The sequence below is a fragment of the Eutrigla gurnardus genome (assembly GCF_963514095.1).
Source record: "Eutrigla gurnardus genome assembly, chromosome: 16".
NCBI lineage: Eukaryota > Metazoa > Chordata > Actinopteri > Perciformes > Triglidae > Eutrigla > Eutrigla gurnardus.
Window position 1 is genome coordinate 17860301 of NC_139927.1, and position 14302 is coordinate 17874602.

At 45.2% G+C, this 14302-nt stretch overlaps 1 protein-coding gene across 2 annotated transcripts in view; it reads left to right on the plus strand.

The window, feature by feature from the left end:
* The window catches only part of bach2b (BTB and CNC homology 1, basic leucine zipper transcription factor 2b), a 476383-nt gene that overhangs the window by 442241 nt on the left and 19840 nt on the right, over positions 1-14302 (plus strand). For both annotated transcript variants that reach the window (XM_084029937.1, XM_084029938.1), the window contains one exon: positions 1210-1464. In XM_084029937.1, the coding sequence (XP_083886063.1) occupies positions 1210-1464 (255 nt within the window). The remainder of the gene's footprint in view (positions 1-1209; positions 1465-14302) is intronic.

Consider the following 14302-nt stretch of genomic DNA (forward strand, 5'->3'; position numbering starts at 1 on the left):
AAATGTCGGCTAAGCGGCTTTAATCCGTGTGGTGTTGTGTCAGCAGATGACAGTTGTGGAGTTCATTTCAAACTTGTGACCGCAAGCTCACATGTAGCAGAGGGGCATCTTGGCACAGCCCTCATGTAACGGCCCTTTTGATGAAGCTCCGGTGGGTTCTCTGAAGGAAGAGGGTTCTGCATCTGTCATCGCTGTGGGAGCTGGGATGGAACGTTTGGCAGGAAAATCAGGGGCACATGCTCTTGGGGTTTGTGTTTTGATGGAAGTGTGGAGTTACGCTGACTTACAGTGACTCCAGCCAGGCAACAAAGCTGGAGCCAAAGTAGATCATAACCCTTGGGTTTCTTCAGTGTCTGCTCTGATTTCTGACCAGGCGACAAACTCTGGTTCTGAAAAGTGAAGCCAACACTGAAGCGCCTTAAACTTGCATTCTCTCTGCTGGCCATCAGGGGGCAACTGTATGAGAAGTCTATGAGAAAATGACTCTACTTCTTACCTGTTTTAATATCTCAGTAAACATTGTGAACATGAGTTTATGGTCAGATTAACTGGTGGTCAACCTTATTGTTTTAAAAGCCGATGGTAAAACTGCGGGCCTTTTGATTTTGAAGCTGCTGTTTTTAATGGTATTGTTTCATTTGGGGTTTTTCCCCTGTGATGAAGCTGCTCCCCGTATTCGCATCGCTGTTCTTCTTGCTGAGTGTTTCTCAGCTGCTCAGCATACCTTTACAGTGAGTCCTGAGATTACAAACACATGTGGCTCTCTGGATCAGAAAGCAAAGAGACGGAGCGTTACGCTGGACTCTCCTCAGATACCTTGGATTCAAATGCAGTTGGTTTTTAAATAAAAACGTCTTCTGTGTATTTACCTTTTGCCCAGTTACCTATTTTGTGCATGTGATTTGAATGTGCAGAGTGACGGGTGAGTGTAAAAGTGGAAATGTGTGTCTTTTGGTGATTCATGTATGGGAGACTTGTGCGGGTCGACACTGAGCAGGGGCATGCACAACAACATTTCTGCTGCCTTTTAAATGTTAAAGGCGGAGTGAGCATGTGAAGTCAGTCAGTAAGTCAGTCAGGCTTGCTTGTGGTGGACCATGAGGCTGGCTGCAGCAGACCGGCGGGACTGATGTCAGCCCTGCGGTATGCGCTCGCTGGGCTCGGCTGTAAGCTGACCCCCCTCTCCCTCTGTTGTGCTTCTATTTGCAGGGCGTGAGCGGAATGTCCGTGGATGAGAAGCCTGAAGCCCCCATGTATGTGTATGAGTCGACAGTTCATTGTACCAATATCCTCCTCTGCCTCAACGACCAGCGGAAGCAGGATATCCTGTGCGATGTGACTGTCCTGGTGGAGGGCAAGGAGTTCCGCGGGCACCGGTCCGTGCTGGCCGCCTGCAGCGAGTACTTCCTCCAGGCGCTGGTGGGCCAGGCGGAGAATGGCTTGGTCGTTAGCCTTCCGGAAGAGGTACGTCCATCAAACACGTTGTTTCCCCCCTCACAGATTTCTCTTGCAGGAGTGGAAGTGCTATTGACTTCTACACAATGCAGCCCTAAAACTCCCCACTGACGCCAGGACAAAAGCAATACTAACCAGGCTCTCTGCACACACACACACACACACACACACACCCCAGCATCCACACACACACCCCAGCATCCACAGCCACACACAATGATGTGCGACAGCCCTCTATCCACCCTCCTCCTTCAGCAGAAAGCCCAGCTCGGAGTGCAAATTACAGCACCCACTTCAAATGTTATCAGCTGATTGAATGAGCCTTATCACAAGGAATGCACCGATACCACTTTTTGTTCAGACAAGTACTTACATTTCAGTGTTTGCCGATACCGAGTACCGATATGAGTACTTCATATTTTAAGTTTTATTTTCATCAGATAGTCCTCACGTTCTGACAGAAACAAACTCGGTCTACAACATGATGATGTTGCTAAAGTTTTAACATGCATGTTTGTGTTTTGCAGCTGGGATGTTAATAATTAACCGTGCTTTCAGTTAAACACTTAAAAGACATATTTAAATTATTTTAAAAAGCTCTGCAAGAGTCAGAGGAGCAGATTGTCATTAAAGGAGAATAGCGCTGTTATTGTTTGCACCGTTAGCACTGCTGCTAACCGCCGACACAGCCAGCTCCATGGTGAGAGCCATGTAGAGGCAATCGATACAGTATGTTGTCAATTTCGTATTCAGCACCTTTAACTCCATCTGCTCAAGTTTAAATGTTTTATTCCATCCCATCTCTGAACATCACTGTCGACATTGAGAATATTTTTTTTTGCCATGCCTTTTCCTGTCATGGCAGAGGATAGCAGTGAAAACAGTGTTTTAATGCGACGTGCCATTCGCTGGAGGATAAAGACTCAGTGAAAGGTGTGAGAACGTGCGTTATTCAGCCTGCGGGGCTGTGATTGCCAATTAGCACCTGTCATCTGCCACCACCGCCGCCGTCGGTGGCAGAAGGCAGCGTTTTCGTGACGAGATTAACGCCACCTCGCGCTCGGCGCTCGTCAGGTTTAGCAACACTCCTCACTCTTGCTCACCTCAGCTCTCACACTGTCACTTTCGACTGATCCCCCTCAGAGCTCTTCCACTGAGCACATGATGAAAGTGCCCCCACTGATGTGTTGATGTCACACAGCCACACTCGCGTACGCGTTACATACATGTGCGGCTGTGAAAAGTGGGACACGTCCCCCATGTGTTGCGGAGACACAGCTCATCGCCGGGACCGGCGTGCATTAATAAAGTAACGCCTGTTAAAAACGACTTTGCCACCACGCTCATTGAAAAAGAAGTCGGTGTCGGATTGTCGTCTTATGTAAAATGAGCATCAGAGGCTTTTTTTTCGTCCTTAACTCAAAGAAGGGACTGCAGGGAGCGGCTCCTGGATGCTCATAGCAGCATCTCTTTTCATTCACTCACTGCACGCTTGAATAATGCATGAGCCGCCGTGTGTTTCAGGTGTGAGATGGAGTGCACAAAGTAACATCTTTCGATGGCTGTCTTTAATGTGCCAGAGAGAGTTACTCCATTTGAGGTTCCAGCCGAGCCGTCTTCCCTTTGTCGATCCCCCGCTCCATGTGACCATATTGCACGTATTTTTTAATCATTTTATCTAAATGGCAAAACAACGTGGAATGAATGCACTGACTTCATTCTGCCACAACGGACACTTGAGGCGACTACGTCCCATCCAGATTGAATCACTGTGTAGACATGCACAAACAGGTATTTTTTATTATCACTAGGGCCAGATATCGGTACTGATTAAAGAGACAGTGTGTAGGAATTACTCCCATCTAGTGGTGAAATTGTATTTTGCATTCAAACAAATAGTGCTCTCTAGCGCGTCGCTTTGTTGCAACTATACGGTAGCTGTTATGTACCAAGAAGCTATAACAACATGTCATCCAATACCACTTCACCTGTAAGTAATTACTCCTGGAGCGAGATAGTGATTTATGTTGCTATGTGGTTTAGTTTTGGTAGCCTTCCATTAGTAGCCTATAGCATCGGCTAACAACTAAACACACAACAAACACAAATTGCGTGGTCCATTGAGAGTCAAATAAACCATAAAGCTGAGTATCCTTTTGGGGCGGGGCTACCTTGTGATTGACAGGTTGCTACCAATGCAAAGTAAAATTAAATTACAAAGTAAAAAAAACTTTTAACAGCTTCACATCAGAATCCAGATGGATCCAGTTACATCTCATATCATTATCATTTTTGCGACACCCAGCCCTAATTATCACATGAATTATTATTCATAATTTTTTATTGAAAATGTTTTCTCAGATCATTTACTTAATGCAAATCCAATCCTAGTAAAGTTGTAAAACCCCAATATAAGAAAAGTAAAACTCCTGATTTTAATATGTTTAATTAGGTAAGGATACATAAGTATTACCAGAACAAAAATATGCTTGAATACCTTAAGGAAAAGTCATCTTTATGCAGAACGTCCCCTTCCAGAGTGATATATAATACATTATGTGTTTTTACTAATTACCGAACCATTCAAAAGCATTCAAATGTTGTTTCTGGTGGAAGTGAATTTTAACTGCTGAATTGGTTTTGTAAGTCTATATTGGATGTGAAATAAATATAGTAAATGTATTAATCGATTTTAAAGTAGATTTTTTTCCTCTAAATTAGCCCTCAGATTGGTACATCTCTTATCTGCCTGTCTAGACACAGCCCCATCATGGAGGAATGCCATTTCATTGATGTGACCAGTCAAGTTTTATTAAGGTGCCTGTCACCCTTCGCTTTACGGTCAGCGACTGAAGCATGCTGACGCATCCCTGCCTCGTGTCTTCTCTCAGATGATGGGGGAGAGTAGCTGCTTTGAGCTGTGGCACCGGGGGCTGCCACCTATGTAAAGAAAAAAAATGAGAAAGGCCTTGGCTGCCACTGGGGGAGAGAGGGGGAGGTTGGGGCAGATGAAACAAAGACCACCTCCCCCAGAACCTTCATCACTCCTCCCTCGTGGCCCCGCCGCCCCCTGGACTAGCCGGGGCCGGCGCTGCTGAGTGACATCATCTATATCTAATGTGATTGTGGGCTTGCAGAGGGGCAGCCGGTTTCATCAAGGGGCTTTGTTGGCCATCACATCATGGGAACAAAACAATCCTGCTCTATGTCGGCGATGCTGTCCTCAGGGCCGGCCAGCAGGGGGAAGGAACGCAAGAGCACGGCGTCCGTGTTGGGCACGCAACGTCATATTTCTTGTGAGTGTAGGGACAAAAGGGGGGATTCATTGGAACCTGGCGTGGCACAAACACGAGCCAGGCGGAGGAGCAGTCCTCACTGTGGCAGACGGATATGACCTCCGTATCCTAAAGCTGTGACTGGGTCCTCTCTGCCGTGATCACAGCAGACTGCTGCTCATTACTGCAGCGTGTTCTCCTCAGGTTGAGACTGTACATAGGAATGCTATTATTGTTGCAGTAACCCAATTTATGGTGGTAATTCGGTAAGCGAGTGATTGTGTTAACTTGAATGAAGCATTCAGAGAGTCTTTCCAATAAATGGCTGCAGCCACTTGTTTGCACTTCTGACATCCAGTGTGGGAGTGTTCTGACCGGCTGATTGATTCCAGACCGCTGTGGGGACAGACTGTGGCGGATCACCCGCGATCCCATTTCTAGCTCTCTCTGGGATTTATTCTGGACACGGAGGAGAGGGCAGCGCTGTGATTCAGCAGAGCGCTGGTGCACAGACCTCAAACCACCTCCTGTTTGTCCGTTCTTTCCTTAGTCATGAGCCAGGGGAACACTGTGCATTTCTTTACACCGAAAAGAAAACACGCACCCAAATCTGCACCCGGTTTTAGAAAAGGAGAGTTCAGCAGATCCACCTGCGGTGTCGCGAAGGATTCGCTGTGATTTATTTTCTTAAAAGGCTGAACTGTTGCTGGTGGACTCTTGAGGCTGCAGAGCTTGTTGCACTACACAGTTTGGAAGTGCTGGATGGAATACTAAAGAGTTTTTTTTATTCTCAGTGACTTAAAACAGTCTTGATGGTGGCAAGGGGTTTAGGGGTCTTGGATGGCTCCTGAGTCCATTGATGAGACAGTTTTTAATAGGGAGCTAAAGGTGTGACAACATTCTAGACTCCACGTGTCATATGGACCCCCATTCAGCCCCCATTCGGCGGAGCTCCCAAAACACAAAGTGTCAGTGGAGGAGACAGATGAGAGAAGCCGCATCCAGAAGACAGTGGGGTGTCTTAGGAAAACCCAGTTGGGGTTATACATCCGAGCTGAGACGGTGCAGGGATTAAAGACCAAGACAAAGATGGATTAGGTTAAAACAGAGGGGCTGCTTAGGATATAAATCATCCCCTGGACTGCATGGATGTACTCTGTACTCTGCAAACAGTGGCTTTACAAGTGAGGTCAGGGGCTCCCCAAAATCCAGGAGAATCGTCCTCAGTGGATCATACTTCAGAAAAAACGACGCCACTGTTTGCATTGGTTTCTCTGAACGATGACCATGCTCTTGCTCTCATCTCAACCCAGCAGACGTAGCTACCTGCGTATAACCAGTTTGTTAGCTATGTGGACTTTTGTGAGGTAACTAAACAGCTTGAGATAGACCAGAGGCAGCAAAATCTAATGCTCTTGTTGGTTAGTGACATCCATCCACCACCTCAGGTCAGGCAGTTGATCACGACGCGACACGACCCAACAATGCTGGCTAATCTCTGGGGGGGCCTCACACAGACCGGCCCCACTTTGTCAGGACACTATCGGAGAAATCCAGCCTATTAGACAGATGCTGAGAGCCAGCAGCTCTGCCTTCCTTAAAGATGGGGGGTTGGGTGGTGGAAGATGATTAGGAAGAGAGGAATGATATGATGCGGTGGTGGTACCGGCACTAATACCCAACCCCCAGGGGGTCTTTCTTTCTCTGCCGACGCGAGGACGCACCTCGTGTCGGGTCTTTGTCTGAGTGCGAGAGTCTGAGCAGACGAGCACCTTGAGCAGCCAGCTTGATGAGTGTGATCTCCCTGTTGTGCCGTTTGTTTTTAAGCTCTGAACCCGCCACTCTTAATCCACTTTAATGAAAGGAATACTGGGCTGGAAATACCTGCCATACAAGCGCGGTGGACAAAACAAACGCCGCACACAGAGCTGACATTCTTGGATGACAAACAGTCCAAACACGTCTTAAAACGGTGTCGTGGATGGGTCATGTCCTCCCCAGTGTCTGGCCTGTACAGTAAGCTGCACTGGGAGAGGATTAGGACGTCCACTATCTGATTTAATCCACCGTCAGGGGGAGGTTTACTTACCCACAGCTCAGCACCAGCGTCTGAGCTTCTGCTGTCACTGAGGATGACACTTTCCTTACGTTTCCAAATCTCCCCGCATCACTGTGGACTAGTGGTCGGCCGATATGGGTGTTTCAATGGCCGATGCCGATATTTAGAGAGCAGGGCGGATCTATAATGCCGATATCATGTTTATGCTGTTGTCATGTTTTACGTTGCAACGCTGTTTGTCTGCAGACATTTTTTATTTATCGGCCTCGTGTGCGCAGGCATTGGCCGATGCCGATCATCTAAAAATGCCAGTAATCGGTCGACCACTACTGTGAACACGTATTGATCTTTTTTCAGTGGTGATGCCGATGTGCCAACACCTCACTCATTTAACAGCAGGCCAATATTAGCTTATCAAAATACACTGCATGTTGATGTGTGAATGTTGACAGATATGCAAAGTAGACGTGGGACCATATGAACATTTCATGTCACAATTATCCCAGCGAAAATAATTGCAATTCCCGATAGTCATTAAAAAAAAAAAGAAAAGAAAAGAAAAAGAAACAAATATTTGTATTCACAAATAAGACACAAAAACAATGATATGCTCTTAAATATGAGGATCATAAATCATAATTTATGGGGAAAAATGTATATATATTTTTGTATCCTGGATTTTTTTCTATAAATCAGGCTCATGCTTTCTCACGACATTGTGTAAGAAAGTTTGCTATGGACAAGTGTTATTCATTTACTATTATTTCAACACAAACCATGATCATTTTTCATCTTAAACAATAATTTTTGTTGCCTTAACCTAACCGATCGTTACACATCGTTAAAGGCTGATATGATTTTTGATTGATCGGAAACTGGATTGGGTAAAAAGGCACTTTGATAACTCCCAGTACATTTACGTGCCGATTGTCACATCAGATCACGCCTGACTTTTTGCCAGTAGAGTTAAAGTAAGTCATCAATATGTCAGTGTCATGTTTTTTTATTGCAAGCTGCAGGACAGATAGAAGCTGAGTGAGGTTAGTCGTCCCCAGCTGCCTTTACAAAACACTTTCCTTTGGCCCAGGACCTTCTGTTCTGCAGGCCTTTGTCCCCCGCACATTTCCTGTCATCTCCTCCAGCATAACAGCTTAACCCACAATGGCATCATGACAGCGTACAGTACGGCGGCCGTTTCATCCCCATTAGCTCTGTGACTCGGGCTCCTTATTGTTTGCCTGCAAAGACGGGGGTTAATGTCGGGTTACTCAGCACATCTGATGTTAAGGCGTCTGCTGCTGCCTCCGTTGGAGACGGAGCGCTCTTTTTTTCCTCCTCGTGTGCTCCATTGTCATGCCATGCCGTGTCCTCATTAGCATGCATGACATGCAGGAATTCACCGGAGCACATTTGCATAAATTAGCCCTCTCTCCTGCGGAGGCGAAAGGCCGATGTAAGAGAGGAGCACTGGGTGAGGGACGAGGGAGCGTGAGTTAGGGAGGGTGGTGTTGTATTGCTCAGCCTGTTTATGAAAGGATGTTTGGCAGCCTTCCTAAAAATGCCAACTGTCCGGCTCTGTGATTGGCCGGTGCCTATGATTTCCTGCCCTGTAATGGTATCGCCTGTCTGCTCCAGACGCAGGGCAGGGTTCGCCCTAAAATGGCCCCAATCCGTCTCGCTGATGAATTTGTCTCTTTGTCTTAACTCACACACTAAGTGCTGCTAACAGCTGAAATGCTTCAAACGCCATGGCAGTCAGCTAATGACCAGGAAACGCTCTGTGTATCCTCCCTGTCCTCCTCTTCCTCCTCTAACAGCTTCCTATGCTGTGACTGTCTCCCCTCCTCTCTTGTTTTCGTCCATGCTCTGTCCTCTGTCCATCCTCCCTCATATTTACTCCCCCCCTCCCTCCACCCTCCCAAATTGCTCTCTTTTACGTTTTCCTTCATTAGGGCTGCTGTGCTGGTTGTAACAGTGGAGTAATCACATATGGTGCAGGGCACACATAAAGATGCGCTCCCGCAGGCAGCAGCTGCTGATACTAGCTGAAAATAGATCCCTGGTACGCTCAGCACTTTTTCCTCCAGCGGCTTTGCTGTTTATCAGCAGGCCTGGATGCAGCCGGCCAGCCTCATTTAAGCTGCCACCGCCTCGCCGTTCCAGTCGACATGGGCCGTTCTGCAGCCGCTAACTGTGTGTGGGTGGGTGTGCATGCATGGAGAGAGGCCACTGGCAGTTATGTGACTGCTAGAAGGGTTTTTTTTAATTTTGTGAACTGTGGATGTAAACTATCAACACAGGAATCATACAGTGTAACGTGCATTGCATCTACAGCACTTGTCACGTTGTCTAATAACAGCAGTATTTTTAGAATAAAAGGGCATTTTTTAGCTCCACTTAAAACACAGTACGGAGCTTCCAATTTTATTGCCTGTGGTCATGTACACAACGTCAAATAGCAGTCGATTTTTGACTTTATTGGGTTTTAAAATGGACGCTACAAACTCAAGTAATTGACAGGTGTACCAGCTTGGAGCCACAGACGCCACCTATGTTTCTGTGTGAGTGACCGTGTAAACTGGTAAAATACTACATACCCTTCTGTGTTTATTATCAACGCCAGCCGTTTACTTAGGTTACTACTAGCAACCGTGGATGCGTCCAGCTGAAAGTCACCAGTTAACACGGTCACTTGTTAAACCAAAACACCTGTTATTTCCTGCTCCACATGCAAATAAAGACGTAGCCCACATCATTTCCACTTGAAAAAGCCCAAAGAGATATCTTACGAGTGCGTCCAACATCTTGGTTGATTTGGTTTGCCTGGAAGGTGCCAAACCCAGTTTATTTTTTTTTATTTCTTTTCATTTCCAGCACAGGAAGTGCATTTCTTTCTTCTCCGTCTTTGGTTTTACTGGTGCATTGCTGCTTCCTGCAGGTTAAAAGCAACAATGCGTTTATGTGCAAATAGAGCGCAGTGAGAGTGAGATCGTATCAGAAGTGTTTCCTCGAGACGCATTCTGATGTCAAGTGTGAACTGATGTGAGCTGTCCTGTGATCAGATCACCCCAGACGCATGTGAGTGTCAGGTGTGAACAGCGCTGGTTCAGTCTGTGTGCTCGGACTCAGATCTAGTTATGAGATCTGTGTGACGGATCTCATAACTAACTCATCAGTCTCGCTCCACTTCCTCTTGCCACCTTCCACCAGTCTCTCCTTTTCCTTCTTGCCTCCATACCATCATGAATTAAAGCCATAAAAGTTGAGGGTAAAAATTACCTAGAGCAAATTTGAATGTTGGGGAATACCCTTTTTTGGGGGGTTTTCAAAGAGGAATGCCCAAAGTAAAATAGATACAAAGTTACAGTGATGCAGAGGTATTATTCATCAGATCCACCCGTCGCTCCTCCACAGTCCAAATATGGTCACTTCCTTCACTGGTTGCAGAAAAATGCTGAACTTGAGGCTTCAAAACTGTAGTCCACAAACCAACGGGTGGCGTCACCATGACTACGCACACTTCTATACATTCTATGATCAATCATAGAGAGATGTAATAGGTAATGTGTGGGATACTACCTTGATGTACTAAATGTTGATATTTTGAGTTTATTGATATCATCAAGATCATTAAACTGGCAACATGACTCAGTAGATAAAGATCAGTCAGAGGCCTAAAGGGCACATACAGTTCATCATTATATCATTTACAGTGAGAAAGCACATGATATCCAGATGCATTGGATTCATTTTTGCAGAAAGTACACAATATCTTTCTACACACAGCGTGTGTGTTTGTGTGTGCGTGTAGTGGATGTGCTGTGCTCATCAGTAGAGCGGATAGTCCAATCAAAGCCTCTACCCTCCCCCCAGTCCCTCACACTCAGACACACACACTCCCACCCACCCACTTACCCTAGCAAACGCAGACACACACACACACACACACCATCCCCCCTCACAGATATGGAGTCAGCAGCTTCCTCTTAACAATGACTGATACGCCGGCTGCTATTGGACTGTCTGTTAGCCGGAGCTCACTGCAAGGTGCTTTAGACCAGAGGCATGAAATATCTTAAGTGTTTGTAGTCCCATCACACGTTATGCACTGTATGCAAACAGATGTGTGTTTAGCATATCAGACATCTGTTAAGACTGGTGCCGGTATGATGTTTCACGTCATCAACATTTGGCTGTCTGTTGTTATTTCGTGGGAACAAAGCAATTCAGCAGATGTGAAAATGGAATCAACGTGAGCATTAAATCCAAAATGAAACCCTCCAATTATTCAAGTGTAAATTTCGATTTCCTTTTATAGCGTGTTGGATTCAATTTGGTCACAAGCACATTGCCAGTGTAGATAATAAGGTCACAAGTATTGATCAATCCATCCATTTCAAGCTATCGCAGTCCAGTCGACAGAAATATTAAAAGATTTGACAGCTGTTGCTGTCAAGGAGAAGTGCCTCACTTCAAAGTAGACTGCAATAAGAAACACATTTATTTATAGCTTTTTGAGAGCAACTCGGATACTCGTGGCTTCTAATAAACGGCGGTTCGTGGAAGAGAGCAGCGTGTGATGGAGGGACAACACAATAAATGAATGGTGGGGAAAAACACAGTTAAAATCATGTTCTGTGTCCAGGTGGCAATGTCTTTAACTTGGATTCTTTGGCCATCAGGGGGCGACACCTCTGGTTGCAAAAAGAAGTCCGATTGCACGGAAGTCTATGAGAAGATGACCATACTTCTCACTTGATTTATAATCTCAGTAAACATTGTAAACATGAGTTTATGGTCACAATCTCTAGTTTCAAGTCTTCTTCAATACAGCATGATGTTCATTTAGTACATTATGGATTTAGAGTCAAATAGGCCACAAAGCAGGGGGTGATTTAGGGCGGAGCTTGTTTTCGTTTTATCCTTTCACAGTGTTCCTGAAAGTTAATTGTCACATCTTTCTCACCTAAAAAGGTCTCAATTAGCATTCAGTCGTACTTAGCTCCACCCTCTCGTTTCACTTCTGTTGGCAAGATGAAAAGATGGCGACTGGGCTTCAAAATCATAGTCGTGGTTTTTATATTAAATTTCAGTCTGACATGTATATGTGACCCCCTCGAAAAAAGTCGATCCATCCATCCATCCATCCATCCATCCATCCAGGGGTTGAAATTAAGCTGTTTTACTCGCCAAATGCGAGTAATTTTTGTATTTGTCGAGTAATTTATGAAGACCACTCGCCACTCTGGCGAGTAATCTAAAAAAATAAAAGCCCATCATATCTTTTTTGTGTAGAAGCTTTTAATGTGAAGCAGCAAAAACAGGAAGTTGTGTGTTTTGATCAGCAACTTAACACGTCTCCCGTCAGTTCTGGGATGGACGCCTCTCATTGGCGGTTAGGTGTAGGCATGAGGAGTGAGGAATCAGGGTAAGCCAATCAGAGGCAGAGTAAGGCGGGCTATCCCAGATGATCCCGCGAAAATCAACACCACTTCCCACACTTGTTCATTCATACTTTGTAGACCTTTTTACCGCAGCCTATAAACTATTTTTTCCCGATTTAGCTACTCCATTATGTGGAGATTTCTTGTGGGGGGGCAGCCCCCAAGAAAAAAACGAGGACGGAGGAAGAATCGACCGACAGCGTCTCAGCGCCCACCTCGTCTCAGTCAAAACCGGCGAAATATTATTCAGTGTTTCCCCTACCATTGTACAGGCCTGGCGGCCCGCCAGGCCAAGGAGACCTGCCGCCAGGCCCAAAAAAAATCAATATACCAAAAATAAGCCACCTATCAATTCATTCATAAATCAATAATCATTTACATTAGGAGCGCCTCCGCGCAGCACAGCAGACTTGCTCCGCAAGACGCGCGCTCCCGCTACGTTCTTCTTCCGTGTACTTGTCGCTTTCTACTTTGAAAACACGGAACGTTGACACTGTATTTTGATAAGCTGTTGCACTCTTCAGACTCGTGGTGTGAGCGGAACCGGTCAATAGGGTCCATAATATTTATTTTATTACATTACATTATTATTTATTTTTACATAATAAAAATGCCGCTGTGTGTCTCCGTCCAAAACCCGCTGCGCTCGCGCTGCCTGCTCGCACAGATCCGCTCGTGCGCACATGCGCTGATGCAGGTCGAGTGTTGTCGAGAAATATAAGCAGAGACGGCGCTCCTTAAAAACAACATCACGCCATGTGTGTGTAGTATTAGGACGTGATGACGTATGTACAACCGGCCAAAGCCCGTTTGCCCCCCCTCCCCGGGGGGGAGGATTGTTTTTGATAAGATGTGGAACTTTGAGTTAACTGCTGTTGAGTAAACCTATAACTTATATTTTACTTGATAAAATAAGACAATATATGCACTCATATGTCGTTGTAGTGTTTTACAGTATCTGTAGCTATTAATGTGATGCTCATCATTTTCCAGACATATTTTTCTGGACCCTGATCATTTCCATCAACCAGCACCTTAATAAGTCACTCTCTCCTTGTGATCTTGAATACACTCTGGTTGAACAAAAATGTTGAATGCAAATATAATAATTGCAGAATTGCAGACTGCTTGCTGTGCCACCTGACTTAATCCAACTGCACCAATACACCATCCCACGCGTCTCGTCTGTTTAGGGTTTTTTCGGTGGGTACCACCGGGCCTGAAAAAAATTCTAGGGGAAACACTGAATTATGTTCGGAAATTTAATGAGAAGTGGCGCTACACGGTGTCGGGTGAGGCAAGAACATGGCTTGAGTATAGGGCCAAAGAGGGCATGAAATGTTTCTGTATATATACTGCTAATAAATATTGTGAAGAAAAGAGACTGCGATTACTATGATTGAAAATCAATTTAGACAGACATACGAAAAAGTAATTCTAACAAATGGCAATTTAATATTTTTGTCTGGTAAAAAATCTGTTTGTCTAGTAAAAAATTTCATCTACTCGCCAGTTGTCTGGTAAGCCAAAAAGTTAGTTTCAACCCCTGCATCCATCCATCCATCCATCCATCCATCCATCCATCCATTAACGGGCACTTATCCTGTTCAGGGTTGCGGAGAAGACGATACATGATCATATCATATGTTTTAATCATATTGGATGATAATTTGCCTACTTTGGGACAAACTGGGATTTGCTTGAAAGATTTGGATTGAGCCTATAAGTAAAGAGTTCAAATTATTTCAGAGTGTCTAATGGTTTGAAAGAGCAATAAGACCTTTATTTAACAGTTTAAAAAAAACAGTTTGTAGATAAACTATGAAGCATCTAAATGATTAAAAGAGACAGTTATGCTGTTACTCATATTGTCTGGAAAGGAGGGGGTGAACCCGTGACCTCAGTCTCTCTAAAGCGCTGGCTCCGACGCTGCACAGGCAGCATGTATTCTGTACAGAGATCAACGATGACGGATGTCAGCATGTGCCCGGTTCAGTCGTGTAACAGCCGACCACAGTTTCAGTTCAGTACAGTTATTCTGACACATTACCTTGCAGATTCATTGAGGT